This window comes from Mobula hypostoma, chromosome 21 (assembly GCF_963921235.1).
Source record: "Mobula hypostoma chromosome 21, sMobHyp1.1, whole genome shotgun sequence".
Classification (NCBI taxonomy): domain Eukaryota; kingdom Metazoa; phylum Chordata; class Chondrichthyes; order Myliobatiformes; family Myliobatidae; genus Mobula; species Mobula hypostoma.
Window position 1 is genome coordinate 23,445,320 of NC_086117.1, and position 20,891 is coordinate 23,466,210.

Below are 20,891 nucleotides of genomic sequence, written 5' to 3' on the forward strand. Positions count from 1 at the left end.
CAATGGATTCCAACTGTTTTTTAAAAGAAAACTTCTGAAAAGTGAAAAATATAAATGGCAACAGAGGAAAGTGATTTTCAACATGTTCATATGATCACTTCCTTCCAACTGTTTTGTATGTGATTGCTTGAGGTTGCTGATGATTAGTTGTGAAATGTACAACTCCATGTGTTAATGTGGCTAACAGTACAAAAGCCTTGGCTCTGACAGAATTGTGTGTGTAACAGTTGGATAAGATCAAAAATATTTTTATGTTGTGACAATATGGCACAAAGTATAGGTTCTTGAACAAATAATAGGGAGGCTATCATCGCTCAGTGAATACTATCCCCCAATTAATAATCAGCACAGCCAAGAAAACTAGGTGAAACAAAAGGTGTGTTCCATTTTTTTGTAGCAGGTGTTTTTCATTTCTTCATACATTGGTACCCTTGGACTCTGGCTTTATAGACTTGCACCAGTAAGCACCAATTCGTATTTCTTGCTGCATTTCTCTCACTCACTCAAAACTTTTCTGTAGATGTTAATGTCATCTTTGCGGATCTTTTTAATCTGATGCATATTGTGGAGCTGATTAAAATCAAAGATTATGCTCAATTCCTTGAAGCAAAGCAAATCAGTTGTTTCCACGTAGCCACGGTAGTCCCCAGATTTCCATTTGACCAAGCTAACTTTTCTAACAGCCCTTTGCCTGTTTTTAATCTGCACATCACTTTACGAAATGTTGCTTGCCATTACCTTGAAACAATCCAACATGGTATTCAGATCTTGTACTGGGGTTAGTTAACAATAATTGTTTCCTAGGCAATCACTGGGCAGTATATACCTATCTCCATTTTGCTTCACTGTTTTAGGTAGGGTTTGAGGCAGGCGGGTGTGCGTGTGTTGAATGCTGCCCTCTAGTGCTTGGGCAATAGGCAACAATGCAGAAGTTTGTTTGGATCTTGAGGGCAAGAAAACTGAAAGCTGCCTCCCACAGGCTCAGGGGATTTAATTTAGGTACTGTGTTTAGATACTTTTTCCATGTAATCTCATTCTATTGACTGAAGGAGCATTAAACAGGAATGTACCTTCTGCCCACATCTACCCTTCTAATGCCCAATTAATCCAAATTTATTGGGCTCAGATGTAAGGTGGAACCACCTGACCCTGCTTAGCAGGACTACCACAATCCAAAATGTGGCTTCCATATGTATTCCCAGTTTGTGGTTAAATTTCAGCTGTTTGCCACAGAAATGCTGGTGTTCCTAGGGAGGGTTCAGATCATGGTGTTTGGGGGTGGTGGGGGGGGAGCTGGAATTACTCAGCAGGTCAGAAAACACCTGTGGAAAAAGAAACTTAATATTTCAGGTGCAAGACATCTCAGAACCAGAAAGAGAAAACACGTTGGTTTTCAGTTACATTGCTGATAAAATATAGAATATTACAGCACAGTGCAGGCCAATGTCATGCCAGTCTTGGTCTGGGGACAGAGGGGAGTTGAGGGTCAGGTTAAAGTTTAAAGATAGGGATATGGGGAGTTGGAGATCAGGCTGAAATTTAGACCTCTATTCTGCATTCGAGCTGCAAGTCCAGCGACATGGATGAGTGCCGAAGGACATCAGGAGTCCAGGCTCCTGCTCTGCACAGATAGGCCAGTGACCCGGACGAGTGACAAAGGATATTTGGGGTCCAGGCTCCTGCTCCACGCAGATTAGCCAGTGACCCGGACGAGTGACCAGGGATATTTGGGGTCTGGGCTCCTGCTCCGTGCTCAGAGTGCAGTGACGTCACTGGATGGTAGACCCCTGTGGATGTCACCTATCCCATGTTAGTGGGTCCTAGGATTGGATGTCCGTGCGGTCATGAGGCACGAGGGCTGGTCACTCGGCGTGCCCAGGGTCCTGTCGTTGACTAGTACAGGGATTGTTAACAAAGATTGAATCCCACAGGTCAATCGCTGGCTGAAGTCTGGAGGCCTGTCCTGTAGTTGGAGGACTGTTTGTGTGTGGGATGGTGGGAGGGAAGGAAGTGTCTTGGTTTTACTGTTTTGTTGCTGCTCTGTTTTGTGTACCGTGTTCTGCCAAGTGTTGTAGGCATGCTATTTTGGTGCCAGAATGTGTGGTGACATTTGCGAGGTGTCCCACCACATCATTTGGTGTGTTGGTTGTTAAAGCAAGCAACGTATTTCATGCAGTTTTCAAGTACATATCATGGACAAATATGAAAATACGTGACACCCTTATCCACTCATCCCTCCCTACTGATCTCCCTCCTGTCACTTATCCTTGCAAGTATAACATTTGCTACACATCTCACTATCATTCAGGGCCCCAAATGGTCCTTCCAGGTGAAGAAACACCTCACCTTTTGGAGTCTGTCAAGTGTCATTTACTGTATCTGGTGCTCCCAGTAGGGCCTCCTCTACGTCAGTGAAACCTGAAGTAGATTGAGGGACTGCTTTGTTGAGCACCTTCTCTGAATCCGCCACAAGGTGGGATTTTTCCAATTTCTCCCCCTCCCCTCCCCAATTGTAATTCGGTTTCCCCTCTCATTCCAATATGTCAGTCAATGGCCTCCTCTGTTGCCAGGATGAGATCAAGCTCTGGGTAGCTTTCAACCTGATAGCGTAAACATTGATTTATCGAGTTTCTGGTAATTTTCTGCCTCCTTCCTTTCCATTCTGGTCCTCTTCTCTTGCCCCCTTCTCACCTGCCCAACATCGCTTTCTGGTCCCCCACCCACTCTCCTTTCCTATTGGATATTTTCCTCTTCAACCATTTACCACCTACACCGATCACCTCCCAATTTCTCATTTCACCCCCACCCACCTACATGCCTTCCCCCTCCATCCCTCCACTCCCTCAGCCAGCAACCTACCTTCCCCTTCACTTGGTTTCACATATTTCGTGCCAGTTTGTACCCCTACTCTTCTTCCTTCTCTTCTCCCTCCTCCCCCCCCATCAATTTTTTTTTTTTGGCTCCTTTCCAGTCCTGATGGGGAGGTGGAGTGAAGGGTAGAACAAGGCAATATCTCTATAGGGAGACACTAAACAAATTGATGCAGGAAGTTAAAAACGCAAACACAAGGAATTCTGCAGATGCTGGAAATTCAAGCAACACACATAAAAGTTGCTGGTGAACGCAGCAGGCCAGGCAGCATCTATAGAAAGAGGTACAGTCAACGTCTCGGCTCGAAACGTCGACTGTAGATGCTGCCTGGCCTGCTGCGTTCACCAGCAACTTTGATGTATGTTGCTTGATGCAGGAAGTATGAGATTACGCTTTCTATTACCAATTGCAATTTCTATAGAAAGTACAGGCTGTACAATCTGAAAAACTGAGCTAAGATGATGGTTAGTATTGGTTAGTTCTGATACAGCCTGAAAGAAAAGTGAGTTGACTAAAAGTTATAAATTTGTATTGAATCAGAAGGGTGTAATGTCCCCGATAGAGATTTTTGAACTGAATGATTCACCCTGTGATTGCCTTGGAAGTGATTACACTGAATCTGGAATAGTTGAATGGTTAAGGATGGTTAAATCAATGCTACTTTACGGTGGGTGTTAAATGCATTGATATACAGGTTATTTTAAAGAAAATGCGAAGCTTAAACAATGCACAAAATGTCCTCCATTGTTTTCTACAGGCCTGTATGTACTGCCAAGTCCATCTCAATTCCGGGCCAAGATAGCTCCTTGCAGCTGGACTGTAAAGGAGATGGGACCACAGGCAATACTGTTGCCTCAGGGGGCTTGAATTCAGTGAGACAGCCAAAACCTCGGCCTCCACTCAGCTCAGGTAAAAGATACTTCAACCAAAGAAAAGGCAACTTTCAATGTATGAGGAACCCAAGCTGTACAGATTTCTTGTCAGTAAAGAATCTAAGATAGCCATAAGAAAGTAATTATGTAATTGAAGAGATCATCAATGACTGTGTAATAGACACATTTGTATAAACAGAATATGCATTGTTTATCACTCGCACATGGATTTGAACTATCATTAGTATTTGCACTATGGAGCTTTGATTTAGTCGCCTTTTGAGATTGTTGGAACACTTAATTTCTCAGCACTTTTGTCATAAAGCATTGGGCATAAATCTGAAGTAGAGTGAGAAATTCTGTGCAAGTAAATTTTAATTTCCTTTGATTTTGACAGTTTTATAGTCTTGAGAGCTGTTCCCATTTTACTGCTGTTGACTGAGCTATTCTCTTTCATAACATTGTTTCTATAAATTGAATGCTGATGTAAGAGTCACAGTGTAAATAGTGTGCTAATAGCTTTGAGACTTCATTGTTCTTGAGGTTCTTTCAATAATAGACAGTTATAATAATGCAAAATTCACTGCCTGAATGGATTGGTAGGATTTGATTACAAGAATTAATAACAATTGGTGGATTTGTATTTCAAATCTTTGCCAACAAATTATTCCTAGCTCTTTAAGTATTGCTATGAAATTTCAATTTCATGGTAAAAATAAACTTGGGCAAGTGGTCCAATCACAAATGAGAGAAAATCTGCCGATGCTGGAAATCCAAGCAGCGCAGAAAGTGCTGGAGGAACTCAGCAGGCCGGGCAGCATCAATGTAAAAGAGTATAGTCGACATTTTGTGCTGAGACCCTTCAGGGCAATTGGTTGGTGATTCGTTAATTAGATTTGATGGAAATTAGAACACCAGTAAACAGATTTTCATTCTGTAGGTGCTTCACTGTTCTTCATGCACATATTTTCAGATGTTCAGCATTCATCCGGTTTCCCTTAATGATTTTTTTTAGGGCAGATGCTGAAAATCTGAAATAAAAGAAAAGTTGCTAGAAATGCTCAGCAACCTGGACATCACAGGACTGAAACTCCAGGATGTCTGACAAAAGGGCTCAGACCTTTGCAATAACTTCAAGCATTTGTGCATTTAAAATTAGAAATTTATTGTTCGCACTGAATTTTTAAGCAGGGGCTGGGATTCTTAACCCCAGTTAAGCAGCCCTTTTGTCATTCCTCTCAGTAATTAACAATGAAGATTCTATCCAGCTCAATATATCCTCAACAGTCAGCCAAGCAGAGTAATACTGTTTTTAATAGCTTATTTAAATTCCTCACTTTGTTCCATATGTTAGTCACCCTTACCTTTTTTTCCTGAATGTTACTTGAATTCAACATTAAGAGTATAGAGGTTTTTACTGTAGGATCAGTCATTTTTACCGTTTCTGCTAGCCTTGACTGAAGATGCTGATCAGACTCCGCCCAGCCCAGATGAAGTGTTTCAAATTGGTCATTCCAGGAATTCAAGTTATGCCAGTCAACATTCTAAAGTATCAGGTAAATGAATTCCTTTTTCTTTTATGTCATGCCACCACTTGAGGGCTGTACATTTGAGCTTGAAGAAATTATTCAAACAACTAGAATTGTAAGGTTGCAAATTTACTCAAAAGTTAAAGAAAAATATTGTACTGCTCTCCTGAGCAATGTAATCAACACTGAAAGATGATTTATAAATATAAAGTCATGGTTTAGACTGGAGAGAAAATAACATAAGGGTGAGGCCAGTTTTTTCCAAAGGCTCAACTCAACACATGTGATTAGGAACTGAATAAACACAAAGATCTTCGAGATTTGGAGAAGTTCCTCATCTTTACCTGTTTAAGTAAATTATTCTTGTATCGAATAAGAGATTTAATTCCTATCAATATAGCATAAGGAATGGGGCAAAGGGAAAACTGAATTTCTGTAAGCTCTACATTACAAAGAGATTTGTTATTCTTGCTGTGTTTTATACAATTTCATGTTCTAAAAGTAAATTTTATCCTTTAATTACAATTAGGACACAAATGTCCTTGCTGGTGGAGCTAACTGATTCAGGGAACCCACATTAATGAGAATACATTTTACACATTGTCTTAGTTATAAAGTTATGGCAGTTAGTTAAATGTAAGAAATTACTAGGTAAAAGTACATATAGTAAAGCAAATGGTGGCAGGGAGGATCTGCTGCAGTGAATTATAGATTTTACAGTATTGACCTTAATTCTTAAAATAAGACGTGTCTGAGATGAGGTTATTGATTGTGTTTTGTCTTTTAGCTTATTTTCATGTTGTAAGTTTTCTATATCCTATATGGGATCCTGATTAGTTACCTTTAGTGTTGTTGCATTAGAATATTTAAAGAAAAGAGACAAATTCCATTTCCTAGAGCAATTCCTTGGCGTCAATTTGAGATTACCAGCTAATACCAGATTAGAATTTTAAGATATACACGTGCTTGGAAGTTGAGTTCAACCTGCCCACCACTATATCCTGTTAGAGGATAAAAGTAAGGAAGGAAATTAGATTTTCTGCTCTGGGCTTGATTCAGTCTTTGGCTCAGTAGTGAAGGGACATTCCATTAGTATGTTGTGCCATCTAATTCACATTGGGTTGCTTCCCATTTGCCAAAGAATGTTTGCTGTCAAATTGAATGTTTTTTTATCCCCTTGAGCTACACATTACTTTTACTACTTGCCTGCCACCATGCCAAACTCCTCTTCTGGTTGCCCATGTCTCTGAGTCCACAACTTGGCAACTATTTCTCACCCCACACTGATGACCCCTTCTCCTGTCTCCAACTCTCCTACCCTTCCTGAACACCCTGCTTTGCTTCTCTGCCTGCTCCCGATCTTTTCATCTCTAATTGTTGATGAGTCATTAACTGGTTCAACTTCAGCACTCCTTGCTCCTCCTCGAAGCTTACCCCCTCTGAGCCCACTGCCCTCCACTCACTCCACCCCAATCCCAACCTTGCCATCAAACCTGCAGACAAAGGGTGCTATTGCAGTGTGGCAGACCGACTTCCATCTTGTTGAGGCCAGGTTGCAACTCTCAGACACCATCTCCTTGAAAACCTACCTCCTTGGAAAGGACCCCACTCTGGACCATCAGAAAATAGTCACTGACACCATCACTAACCATTCTAGAGAATTCCCATCTACAACCATCATATTCATAGTTCCTTTAACCCACACTACTCAAGATCTACAAACCTGGCTGTCTGGGTAGGCCCATTGTCTCTGCCTGCTCCTGCCCCACTGAACTTGTGTCTCCGTATCTCTACTGTATTCTAACTCCCTTGGTTCAGTCCCTTTCCACCGACATTCACGACACTTCACACGCTCTCAGTCTCCTCCCCAACTTGAAATTTCCAGGCCCTGATCACCTCATTTTCACCATGGATGTTCAGTCTCTGTGCACTATCCCTCATCAAGAAGACCTTAAAACTCTGTTTCTGTCACACAAGGCCCAACTGGTCCTCCCCTTCAACAATTTATTTCATCTCCTCCCACTTTTGCCAGATTTAAGGAGTAGTCATAGGCAGCTGGGTGTGCTCCAGTTATGCTTGCCTTCTCGTTGGCTGTGCAGAACAGTTCATGTTCTGAGTCTTCTGGTAATGCTCCCCAACTTTTCCTACATTACATTGATGAAGTTAGTTCTGCTTCAATTTCATTAACTTTGCCTCCAACTTCCACACTGCCTTTAAATTCACTTTCACATTTTGGACACCTCCCTGCCTTTTTTTGATCTATCTCCATCTCTGGAGACGAGCTGTCTACCAACATCTTTTACAACCCTATCCCTTTTCCCCAACCTGTCTGTTTTTTTTTTAAATGCCATTCCTTTTTCTTAGTTCCTTCATCTCTGCCGCATCTGTTCCCAGGATGAGGCTTTCCTTTCCAGGACATCAGAGATGTCCTCCTTCAAAAAAAAAGTTTCCCTCCCTCCACCATTGATGCTGCACTCACCCGCATATCTTCCATTTCCAGGAATCTGCGCTCACCCATCTTCCCGCCTGCTTAACAGGGATAGAATTCCTCTTGTTCTCACCTACCACCCCATGAGCCTCCACATTCAACACATCATTCTTCACAACTTCTGTCATCTTCAATGGGATCCCACCACCAAACACATCTCAGAAAGGCAGCGTCCATTATTAAGGACATCCAGCACCCAGGGCATGCCCTTTTCTCACTGTTACCATCAGGTAGGGGATACAGAAGCCTGAAGGCGCACACTCAGCGATTCAGGAACAGCTTCTTGCCCTCTGCCATCCGATTCATAAATGGACATTGAAGCTTTGGACACTACCATACTTTTTTTAATATACAGTATTTCTGTTTTTGCACTTTTTAAAAAATCTATTCAATACATGTAATTAATTTACTTGTTTATTTATAATGTTTTATTATTTTTTATTTTATTTTTTTTCTCTCTCTGCTAGATTATGTATTGCATTGAACTGCTGCTGCTGCTAAGTTAAGAAATTTCATATCACATGCCGGTGACAACCCGATTCTGACTCGCTTCCCCCGCTGTCTCTGCTTTCTACAGGGATTGCTCCCTCCATGATTCCTGTGTCCATTCATCCATCCCTACTAATCTCCCTCCTGGCACATGCCCCTGCAAGCAACTGAAATCCTACACCTGCCCATTTACCTTCTCCCTTGTCTCCATTCAGGGCCCCAAGCAGTCCTTCCAACTGGGGCCACCTGCAAATCTGTTGGGGTTATCTACTGTATTTGATGCTTCCGAGGAGGCCTCCTTTACACTGGTGAAACCTGCTGTAAATTGGGGACCACTTTGTCAACAACCTCAGCTCCATTTGCCAAGAGTGGAATTTCCCAGAGGCCAAACATTTTAATTCCTGTCTCCATTCCTGTTCTGACATGTTTGTCCATAGCTGCTGCTTTTGTCACGATGAGGCCACTCTTTGGATGGAGGAGCAACACCTCATATTCCGTCTGGGTAGCCTCCAACCTGATGGCGTAAACATCAGTTACTCCTGGTTTAAAAAATATTCCTTCTCTGTTCCCTCTTTTTCCATTCCCCACTCTGACCCCCCCCCCCCACTGCCTTTGTCTCTTCTTTTCATACCTGCTTAACACTTCCCCCTGGTGCTACCCCTTCCCTTTCTCCCATGGTCCATTCTCCTCTCCTATCAGGTTCCTCCTTCTCCAGCCCTTTAGCTTTCCCACCAACCTATCACCACCTAGCTAGTCCTCCTTCCCCATCCCCCACCTTTTTATTCTGGCATCTTTCCCCCTTCTTTTCCAACCCTGAAGAAGGGTCTTGGCTTGAAACATTGACTGTTTATTCATCTCCACAGATGCTGACTCACCTGCCAAGTTCCTCCAGCATTTTGTTTGTTGCTTGACTTTTAATTGTTTCTTGGTAAATTTGAAGCAAGAACATTGAAGCAGCTTGCATTGCTAAAGCTGTTTTGGATTTAGCTCATGAAACTCATAATCTTATCACAAATCTTAATCTCCAGGCACACAGCAGTGGAATCAGAGCAGTCCATCCCCTTTCAGAACAAAATCTGCCATCTTGCTCTGAATTCCTTACACAAGGAATATGTTTCTTTTTAATCTACCTTTTCCTTAGAACTTGTAGTGGTTTATGTAGAGGTTGCAGCATTTGTAATCTCTTTCAGCTATTATAACTTAATCTGTTGTCCTCACCACCACAGAGGATGGTCTTCAGTCAATTCTATTCTCACTCTGCATGATATCAAAAAATACTGAGACACTCAGATATAGCAAAGGTTATTGGCTCGGGCAACATTCTTCAGTCAGTAGTTTTCCTTGTGTCGCCACAGCCTTCCAGAGTATAGAATTCCAAATATTCACCACTGAATGCAGTAACATCATCTTGGTCTGCAATGGCTGACTTTAAATGCTGGTCCCTGGGGCAAGAGACCTATATGCACCTATCAAACTCCATAAAAACTTGTTGGTCTCAATGTAATCACCTCTTGCTGAGCTTGTGTTGACCTATTCTGCAATGCTCCAACACTAACCCAGTTATTCTGATGAGTTATAACGTTAGCAACATGGAAAGTGGTCAGGGTATGTCCTTTACACAAAAGGCAGGCCAAACAATCCAGCTAGTTACTTCTCAAACAACAGGAATTCTGCAGATGCTGGAAATTCAAGCAACACACATCAAAGTTGCTGGTGAACGCAGCAGGCCAGGCAGCATCTGTAGGAAGAGGTGCCATCGACGTTTCAGGCCGAGACCCTTTGTCAGGAGTAACAGAAGGAAGAGTGAGTAAGGGATTTGAAAGTTGGAGGGGGAGGGGGAGATCCAAAATGATAGGAGAAGACAGGAGGGGGAGGGATAGAGCCAAGAGCTGGACAGGTGATAGGCAAAAGGGGATACGAGAGGATCATGGGACAGGAGGTCCGGGAAGAAAGACAAGGGGGGGGTTGACCCAGAGGATGGGCAAGAGGTATATTCAGAGGGACAGAGGGAGAAAAAAGAGAGTGAGAGAAAGAATGTGTGCATAAAAATAAGTAACAGATGGGGTATGAGGGGGAGGTGGGGCCTTAGCGGAAGTTAGAGAAGTCGATGTTCATGCCATCAGGTTGGAGGCTACCCAGACGGAATATAAGGTGTTGTTCCTCCAACCTGAGTGTGGCTTCATCTTTACAGTAGAGGAGGCCGTGGATAGACATGTCAGAATGGGAATGGGATGTGGAATTAAAATGTGTGGCCACTGGGAGATCCTGCTTTCTCTGGCGGACAGAGCGTAGATGTTCAGCAAAGCGGTCTCCCAGTCTGTGTCGGGTCTCGCCAATATATAAAAGGCCACATCGGGAGCACCAGACGCAGTATATCACCCCAGTCGACTCACAGGTGAAGTGTTGCCTCACCTGGAAGGACTGTTTGGGGCCCTGAATGGTGGTAAGGGAGGAAGTGTAAGGGCATGTGTAGCACTTGTTCCGCTTACACGGATAATTGCCAGGAGGGAGATCAGTGGGGAGGGATGGGGGGGACGAATGGACAAGGGAGTCGTGTAGGGAGCGATCCCTGCGGAATGCAGAGAGAGTGGGGGAGGGAAAGATGTGCTTAGTGGTGGGATCCCGTTGGAGGTGGCGGAAGTTATGGAGAATAATATGTTGGACCCAGAGGCTGGTGGGGTGGTAGGTGAGGACCAGGAGAACCCTATTCCTAGTGGGGTGGCGGGAGGTTGGAGTGAGAGCAAATGTACGTGAAATGGGGGAGATGCGTTTAAGAGCAGAGTTGATAGTGGAGGAAGGGAAGCCCCTTTCTTTAAAAAAGGAAGACATCTCCCTCGTCCTAGAATGAAAAGCCTCATCCTGAGAGCAGATGCGGCGGAGATGGAGGAATTGCGAGAAGGGGATGGCGTTTTTGCAAGGGACAGGGTGAGAAGAGGAATAGTCCAGATAGCTGTGAGAGTCAGTAGGCTTATAGTAGACATCAGTGGATAAGCTGTCTCCAGAGACAGAGACAGAAAGATCTAGAAAGGGGAGGGAGGTGTCAGAAATGGACCAGGTAAACTTGAGGGCAGGGTGAAAGTTGGAGGCAAAGTTAATAAAGTCAACGAGTTCTGCATGCGTGCAGGAAGCAGCGCCAATGCAGTCGTCGATGTAGCGAAGGAAAAGTGGGGGACAGATACCAGAATAGGCACGGAACATAGATTGTTCCACAAACCCAACAAAAAGGCAGGCATAGCTAGGACCCATACGGGTGCCCATAGCTACACCTTTAGTTTGGAGGAAGTGGGAGGAGCCAAAGGAGAAATTATTAAGAGTAAGGACTAATTCTGCTAGACGGAGCAGAGTGGTGGTAGAGGGGAACTGATTAGGTCTGGAATCCAAAAAGAAGCGTAGTGCTTTGAGACCTTCCTGATGGGGGATGGAAGTATATAAGGACTACACGTCCATGGTGAAAATAAAGCGGTGGGGGCCAGGGAACTTAAAATTATCGAAAAGTTTAAGAGCGTGAGAAGTGTCACGAACATAGGTCAGAAGGGATTGAACAAGGGGTGATAAAACAGTGTCGAGGTATGTAGAAATGAGTTACTTCTGATCAGTTCACATTCAATCATCAGCGTTGTGATGGAAGGTGTCTTTGACAACTTTGTCATGTGGCACTTCCTCACCAATGACTTGCTCACGAGTACCCAGTTTAGATTTTACCAGGACTACTTAGTCCCAGACTTCATCACAGCCTTAGTCCAAAAATTGTAGAGGTGAGGTGACACTACAGTAGCCTTTGACTTGAGTGCAGTAAGCTGAAGTCAATTGGAAGATGCATTTAATAGTCCAAGAAGTCTGTTAGTCTGACACTACCAAAATGTATTGAAGTGACTGAAGATGGGAAATCAGAGCCTTGAGGAACTCTTGCAATGGTGTTCTAGGCTGGAAAGATTTGTGTAAAATGTGATGTCAACCACTGGAATATTTTTCACTTGTCTATTGATGCAATAAAATAAAGTAATCCACTTTTTTAAAGATGGTTTTGTTTGATGTGATTTAAATATTGAAAGGTGTGGGCATTCAAGGGACCAGGCTGTCCTCGTACACAAATCACAAAGCTAATGGACAACTTCAGCCAGTGATTAGAAAAGCAAATATCGCAAGGGAATTTAAATACAGGAGTAAAGATGTCTTGCTCTAATTATGGTACATGGGGTTCGGGTATAACTACCATCTGGATATTGTTAGCGGATAGGACGAAATGCAGCAAGAGTTCACCAGACTGATTCCTAGAATGACTAGTTTTCATTAATCTTTTGGCGAGAAGTCAAATACCAAAACAGGTTTGTAAGAAATATCACTTGTTTCAGTCTACCAATAAAATAACAAATCTTTTCCCAATCGTTTATTGGTTTCATTTCACATTTTTAATTTCTTGTCTGAGATCAACACTGAGTACACAGGTGGTACACAGCAAAGTAACTCAATTAAAGATATTGACAGAAATTTTGAAAATTTGGATCTTTCGTGATCAGAAATATCTGCTTTGACGATTGTTTTGCTGTCTTATAGTTAATTGGGTATTGTAAATCTGGAATTGAATCTGCAGTTTGTGCATTGGGTGATGTCACAAATAGTTTAAATGCATAATTTATTTCAGTCCATTCCAAAAAAGAAAACCATTTTGAAAGTGCTGAATGTATGCTTGATGTAATTTAATGTTGGTAACCCAGTCACCTCTGAGCTGATTTATTCCTTAAAGGGTCTGGGGCTAAATTGAATAAGATTGGATGCAGCATAAGTAATTTACTGCTTAATAAAATAAAGCAAAAAAAAAGCAATTTATAGTTAATGCTATATAACCAAAAAATGTACTACATGAATCAATGATCTCCAAAGATAGTATGATTTGTATCTACACATGAAATTATTTATTGGAAGTTCAATATTGTTTGAAAATTCAGGTTACAGCACTGAGCACTCCCGGTCCTCTAGTCTCTCAGACCTAACTCACAGGCGGAATACGTCCAGTAGTAGCAGTGCATCTGGAGGGCTCAGCATTACCGTTGAGAGCACAGAAGGAGAGAAGGAACACAAAATGGAGAAACCACCACGGCCTCCAAGGCCAGCACTCCCTCCTGACAGGCCATCCAGGTACACAGCTGTTCTGTTTAAAAGAGGTAGTTCCCTATCTCTGGATAGTGCACATCCTGATAGCAGGACCCATAGAAGGTGAGACCACGAAACATTATATGTACAGTTTAATTTGAAGAATGTTTGTTTTAATCTGTGATCCATTCTGTCTTCTACATTTTTCAAACTCCACTGTACAGTCTGAGATGTGTATTTGTTCCAGATCAGAAAATGTTTGTCTGTAGTCTGATCATTTAAGCATGAATCTGTAAATGTATTTTGTGTACCATTCAGTATTTTCTTCTCTGCTAATTGGGCTGTAGGGTATTGTAATATTGGACTGTAGGGTAATTTCTTCAGACTGGATTTTCTGACCGGGTTTTAAGGACAATTTGTTCTTAATTCTCAGGTCATTCATTTGTTTTGCCTTTTCCTTCAAATTAAAGTCATGCTATTCTACTAAAGTTTCTTTCCCTTGACAATTGAATCTTTTTCTGGGCATAAGATGATTTGAATTGACAGCACTGAGATATCTGTATTTGCTCTATTTTGCCTCTGACTCTGAATAGTCAATCTATTTACTGAGATGCTGCTGCTTCCTGGCACTGTGTACTTTGCCTTTTTTTCCAACACTGTCCTTGCAGGGAAGAGAGGCAAACTCACCTTTCTTTTCTACAAGCTTGGCTCAAGTTCAACAGAGACTGAGCTGTCGGAATTTGCTTCTTTCAACTGCAAAAGTCTTCAATGGAATGAATTTTTGAAATTTCCCAGTGTCTTGTGTTGCTGTTCTGTTCCTTCACAAGTTTGCAACCTCCTCTAAGATGCAGTAATTGCAACGCGAGGAATATGAGCAAAGGAGAAAGTACTTGAATTTTTACCGAAACTATTATTATATCTGATGATGCAGAAACTTTTGCAAAAAATCTAGAAATGGCCAAAATGCATCTGTAGTGACTTGCTAATCGCACCATTAATAGATAAAGCTTCATAAGTGCACTTATCTCTGACTTGTTCTATTTGTGTCTGAACCATAAATTGTTTCACAGCCAATCTGAATGAAATAGTGTTGCGAATTCCAATCTGATTTGAGATGGGGAAATGGCCAAAGTAACCAATTTCAGCTGTCCTAATAGCTTAGTGGGAAGTGCTTGGTATGCCATTTGACTAAACAGGTTATAAAGGTATTAGGTTTGTTCCTACACTGACCTCTGAGACAATTGTGTGAATTGTGGGAAAAATCAGAATTTTTGCTCTAGATAATATAGTCTGCTAGAACAAACACTTGTGCAATTACTGGGCATCCATTGGATTAGCTTTTGGTGACATGCTTAAACAAAATGTGTAAGGACTGAGGAGGTAAACACTTTCTAGAGAGATTTGGAAATGAAATCTGCTAACTTTTATTCTGCAGGCTCCTCATTCTGATTGTTCTGATAACTTTTAAGCATGTAGATATATTGCTTCTAATGTATCTTCCCTCCCAAAGGCGGAAAAAGGAAACGGTGGAAAATCAGCCCACTTGGGTTGATGACACCAGAATTGATGCAGATGACATTGTGGAAAAAATCGTACAGAGCCAAGACTTCACGGATGTCAGTAATGCTGAAGGTAAGCTCACTTTTTCTTACCCATTTTATCCCCACATAATTCAGGGGTACAATTCTCAGTGTATCATCAGGCTTTTCAGAATGCATGCCAGTGACTAGAGGAGTTCTACAGGGGTCAGTGTTGAGACCACAGCTTTACAGCTTTTCATTTATACATAAATTATCTGGATGAAGGAACTGAAAGCATTGTGGTTGTCTTTGCTGAGCATGCAAAGAGGTGGAGGGACAGGTAGTGTATGGAGGTAGGGAGTCTGCAGAACCAAGAGGACATTGCTTTGTGGATCCAGAATTGGCTTGCCCACAGAAGGCAAAGAGTGGTTGTAGACAGGTCATATTCTGCATGGAGGTCGGTGACCAGTGGTGTGCCTCAGGGATCTGTTCTGGGGCCCCTACTCCATGATTTTTATAAATGACCTGGATGAGGAAGTGGAGGGATGGGTTAGTAAATTTGCTGATGACACAAAGATTGGAGGTGTTGTGGATAGTGTGGAGGGCTGTCAGAGGTTACAGCGGGACATTGATAGGATGCAAAACTGGACTGAGGTGGCAGATGGAGTTCAACCCAGATAAGTTTGAGGTGGTTCATTTTGGTAGGTCAAATATGATGATAGAATATAGTATTAGTGGTAAGACTCTTGGCAGTGTGGAGGATCAGAGGGACCTTGGGCTCCAAGTCCAAAAGACACTCAAAGCTGCTGTGCAGGTTGACTCTGTGGTTAATAAAGCATACAATGCATTGGCTTTCATCTATCGTGGGACTGAGTTTGGGAGCGGAGGGGTAGTGTTGCAGCTATATAGGACCCTGGTCAGACCCCACTTGGAGTACTGGGCTCATTTTTGGTTGCCTCACTACAGGAAGGGTGTGGAAACCATTGAAAGGGTACAGAGGAGATTTACAAGGATGTTGCCTGGATTGGGGAGCATGCCTTATAAGAATAGGTTGAGTGAACTCGGCCTTTTTTCCTTGGAGTGACAGAGGATGAGAGGTGACCTGATAGAGGTGTATAAGATGATAGACATTGATCGTGTGGATAGTCAGAGGCTTTTTCCCAGGGCAGAAATGGCTAGCACAAGAGGGCACAGTTTTAAGGTGCTTGAAAGTAGGTACAGAGGAGATGTCAGGGGTGAGTTTTTTACGCAGAGATTGGTGAGCGCGTGGAATGTGCTGCCGGCGACGATGGTGGAGGTGGGTGCGATAGGGTCTTTTAAGAAACTCCTGGACAGGTACACGGAACTCAGAAAAGTAGAGGGCTATGGGTAACCCTAGGTAATTTCTAAGGTAAGAACATGTTTGTCACAGCTTTGTGGGTCGAAGGGCCCGTATTGTGCTGTAGGTTTTCTGTGTTTCTAATTTTGGGCCCTGTATTTAAGGAAAGCTGAGCTGACCCTTGATGGGGGTCCAGAGGAGGTTCACAAGAATGATAGGCTTAACGTATGAGGTGAGTTTGATGGCTCTGAGCTTCTACTCAGTGGAGTTCAGAAGGATGTGGGTGGAGCGATGACTTCACTGGAAACTACCAGACATTGAAAGGCCTGGGTATTTCCATTAGTACTAGAGTCTGGATTCAAAGGCATAGTCTCAGAATAAAGGTGTGTCCCTTTAAAATTGAGGTAAGGATTTTCTTCAGCCAGAGGGTGGTGAATCCTTAGAATTTGTTGCCACAAAGAGCAGTGAAGGCCATGTCATTGGGTTTGTTTAAGGCAGAGATTGATGGGTTCTTAATTTGTAAGGGGCTAAGGGTTGTAAGGAGAAGGCAGGAGAGTGGGGCTTTAAAAAATCAGTCAGAATTGAATGGCAGAGCATACTTGATAGATCAAATGGCCTGATTCTGCTCTTGTATCTTGTGGTCATCTAAATTGCTATATTTTAGCAGCTGCAATAACAGTTAAACCTTAAGTAGCAAAGTTGGGAATTGCCTCTCTTCTAGAAGGGTACTCCTTGTTAATAAATACAAGGAGTAATTAATATGACTAATAAGGTCATATGAAAAGCAACGTCATTAAAATTCATCTGATGAACTGCTCCATTTATGTTCAGTAGCATGACTAATGCTGCTGTGGAGAATCTGACTCTGGCCTAATAACGGTCATGTGCCTCATCTTCTGTTGAAGGATAAATACAATGATGTGTGGTCTTTTAACGAGACAAGTATGTAAATATGCAGATTCAACTGCTGCCAAATTTTGTTCTTTTAAATTCTCCGTGGGCCACACAAGTAAATCATCTTGAAATTACAGCACAAGCAGAATTGTTCATCTAAGAGTTCATTGTCTTCACTCTACAGTTAGAGCCAATCCTATTTAAATATCATTCTTGTAATTCCCTTTTCAAATACTATTCCAGTCACTTCAGTGACTTCATAGTTCCAGTCTCAACTTGTAAAGCAGAAAACATTTTTAATGTCAGTTTAAAATCAGGGGTACACACGTAAGTGACTTATAAAAAGAGGTGAAATGAGTAGATTTTATTTTGGGTACTAAGGTGTATCTGTAGTGTTCTACTTAAAATAGAAGCAGATTCAATAATAACTTTCAAAAAGATTTGAAAAATTACTTGCAGGGAAAAGCATTTGGAAACTTGCAAAGCAAGGGCAGGGTGTTGGGACTAATTGAGAGTTGAGGCACAACAGTCTAAATGGCCTTCTTCTGCACTCCTGTGCTTCTAGCTTCATTTTGATACAACATATGACAATCCTGAATCCATGGCACATATGCCAATTGGCCAATCAGTCTTTTACTATCTTTCCTCTAAATATCTCGTAGATTTTGTGAACCTCCAAAGCTTCATTTGTCATGAGCTTCATCAACAGCAAAATCAATTGCATCACTAAAGCACAACCTTATGAGTACAAACCACAGTTTTATTCTTAATCTCTTTTCTTTGATCTCTTATTAGGGCTTGTCACGTTAAAGATTTGTATTTGTATTTCTGTTATGCTGTTTAAACCCTGATTATTTAGGTTATTCTATCCTGGTCATTTTTTCTGAAACGTATTGCTGCACATTTGTGTTCATCAACACTATACCCACTTTACGACTTTCAATGATCTACAATCTTTTGTATTCTTCCTTGGAATTTGCTGGCACCCAACCACTCATGTTCCTTGCTCTTCAGAGCATCCTTTGACTTCTCTTACCTTTTCTCTGTCCATGGGTTTGCATTTTCATTAATGATGACCTCTTTATTCTCAAGAGCCAGGCAAGTAAATCTTGGAAGAGATTACAGCACAGCAGGATTATTCATTACACCCAAGTGTTCACTGCATTTTAACTCTTAAATTATGAATAATCCCATTTAAATGTCAATCTCGTAGCCTTCTATATTTCAAATTCAAGTACTAATCCAGTCATTTAAGACCTCTTTTGAGAAGGTGCTCAATCTACACAATTGCTTTTATTTTCATGCTGAAAAGAACACGGAGTTGTTTACAAATCTATTCTGACGGTCCTTGAATAGTCCCCTTTAAATTTATGTTAACCCATAAATGGGTTAATTGTTCAGATATAAGAGCCAATTGCATGGCATATGCTGACTTCTTGAACAGTGATGTATTTGCCTTTCTATGGACTGTTGTCATGATTCTTACAATTTCTGGAAAATGATGGTTTTTATCTCTGTTACCTTTATTTCTCCTTCAGCATTTGGGATAGAGGGTGCTTAAATATTGTCATTTATTAGTACTAAATGCTCCAGCAAAATGCATTAAAGTAATCTGATTTGACGCATAATGTTCTTAGTTGGCAAGCACAAATTTTCCCTGACGCTAATATAGCAGTGACTAATCTATAAATATTTAAGCCTTTTAACCTCCTGCACCCAATTCAGAAGATTGTCTTTAGAAGGTGGAAACTATAATTTTACTGCTGAGGATTTCATTTTCAACCCTGTTTATCTATTTCAGGTAACAGATTTGATTTCACTGAAATCCTCGGAACTTAATCACCATGTTCTCTCGGGATTCATTTTATTCACTTATAATAGTTTGCTGTTGTATACAACACTTAAGCCTTTAATATAAATCTGAACAAGGTGACACAACAAATAATTCATTTACAATCTAAGGGAGATAAATATTTCCACTTGTCTAGAGTTTGCAGTTTATAACCTGGAAAAGTAAACTGTACCAGCTGGAACTGTGCTCCGGTCTAATGAAAAGTCAGTGCAGCAGTAATGCAAATATTGAAGCAATTGCTGATACCATTGAGGAAGCAAAGACCAAAATATTAATTGTAATCTTTTGCTGTGTATGTTCAATTTAATTTTTAACTATTAGCAGAGACGTGGTGAATGTCTCTGCTAATTTATAGGACATTGAATTGGTTTGACACATCATGGGTCAAAGGGCCTGTACTAATCGATGCTCTAAAGGAAATATGGTTGGAACTGTATCTATGGTTAAGTTAAAGAATGAAAGCACTTGCTCATTCTCCCAAATTTGATCTTAAAAAAAAAACAGATGTGTGTGTTTTCTGGACAAGATGACCTTTGGGTTTGGCTTACCTGGAGAAATCGGTAGTAGCAGAACAATGGATCCATGATGGCCATAGGACTGACTTCGGCACAAAGCTACAATGGCTTTTGGGACTGCCTGGTGAAGGAAGCCATTGAAATAAAAATAGAGGAACAGAATTTTAACAAACATGAAGGTCTCACTCTAGGAAAGAACTGGAATTTGATTGTAAACAAGGTCAGAGATCGGAAACCTGATGGGTTGAGGACCAACCAATCAGGAGCGATGGACAACTAGTATTACCGCTGGAGTAGACATGCCTAGACATCATCCTTGAAGAAGATGGTAGAGTTTGTCATCAAAACATTGGTTAAAATCAATATCTGTGCCTGGCTGGAAGCCCAAGAAGAGATATTTGTCATAAATGCAGGGGAAGCACTAGATCCTTTTTCAAGATGACCTTTCATCCATACTACTTGCTACAATATTTTTAAAACTTGAAGTCACTGCTCCTTGGCACTAGAGATCTAAATAATGGGTTATAGTCATGGAGCAGAGGTGGAGGTGCCTGTTAAGGAGATCCTGCACTTTTTTTTCTTTGATCTACAGTATTTTCTTTTTCAAATGACTTGAGTTCCATTTTGAAAACTGCCTTTGAATCATGTTTCCCCATGCTTGTAGAAATACCATCACTGCTTGAAAACCTTTTCACTCATTCACAAACATAATTCCGTCAAAGCTGACAACCAATTTCAAACCATTCATTTCAATGTAAACGTCCAGTGGGAAATAACGCTCCTTGTAAAGATGAACTTTTGGTATGTTCATGCTTTGCTAACCTGATTAAAATATTGAATTAAAGAATTTTAACCTTGATGAATTTGCATTTAAAAAAAATCTAGACGTAAGTTTCTTTATCTCCATTGTTCTCTAGCCCTGCCCTCTCAACAGCAAAAAAAATGCTTATTTTTGTAGAAAATCCCATTGATAAACAATTGATGTAGTAAAATTACATGATAATTCAGAATGAGCTTTTAATTCAAGGTTAATTTGACTGTTTGGCAGGTTCAAGTGTTTGTCAAAAAGACACATCTCATTTTTTCAGAACAGTATTTTTATTTTTTTCCTTCAAGTTCAATCATGCAACAATTGATCATTTCTCTCCTTGTTATTTTTGAGTACTTCATTAGGCGGTACTGTGGTTACATGCAAATTAGAAAACTGCACAGTGTAAACCATTGTAGTTTCTGACAGCTGGTCGTTACTTGATAATATGAAAATCAGTTATCATCAATGGGAGCAACTGTTTTCTTTTTGGTGCTTGTAAGCATTTTTTACACAGCATGTTAATGGCCTTTACACTTCATTTTCAGACAGTAATCTAAGGCTGTTTGTGAGCAGAGATGGAACAACGGCACTCAGTGGCATTCAGCTGGGTAACAGGTGGGTTTCATAAATTGTACAATCAG

The 20,891-nt window shown here is 41.3% G+C and overlaps 1 protein-coding gene across 2 annotated transcripts in view; it reads left to right on the forward strand.

The window, feature by feature from the left end:
• The window catches only part of LOC134359862 (early estrogen-induced gene 1 protein-like), a 106,119-nt gene that overhangs the window by 76,301 nt on the left and 8,927 nt on the right, over nucleotides 1–20,891 (forward strand). The window contains exons 6-10 of one of the 2 annotated variants that reach the window (XM_063073624.1): nucleotides 3,629–3,780; nucleotides 5,195–5,299; nucleotides 13,196–13,463; nucleotides 14,851–14,972; nucleotides 20,796–20,865. In XM_063073624.1, the coding sequence (XP_062929694.1) occupies nucleotides 3,629–3,780; nucleotides 5,195–5,299; nucleotides 13,196–13,463; nucleotides 14,851–14,972; nucleotides 20,796–20,865 (717 nt within the window). The remainder of the gene's footprint in view (nucleotides 1–3,628; nucleotides 3,781–5,194; nucleotides 5,300–13,195; nucleotides 13,464–14,850; nucleotides 14,973–20,795; nucleotides 20,866–20,891) is intronic. The other variant, XM_063073625.1, reaches the window with a different exon arrangement.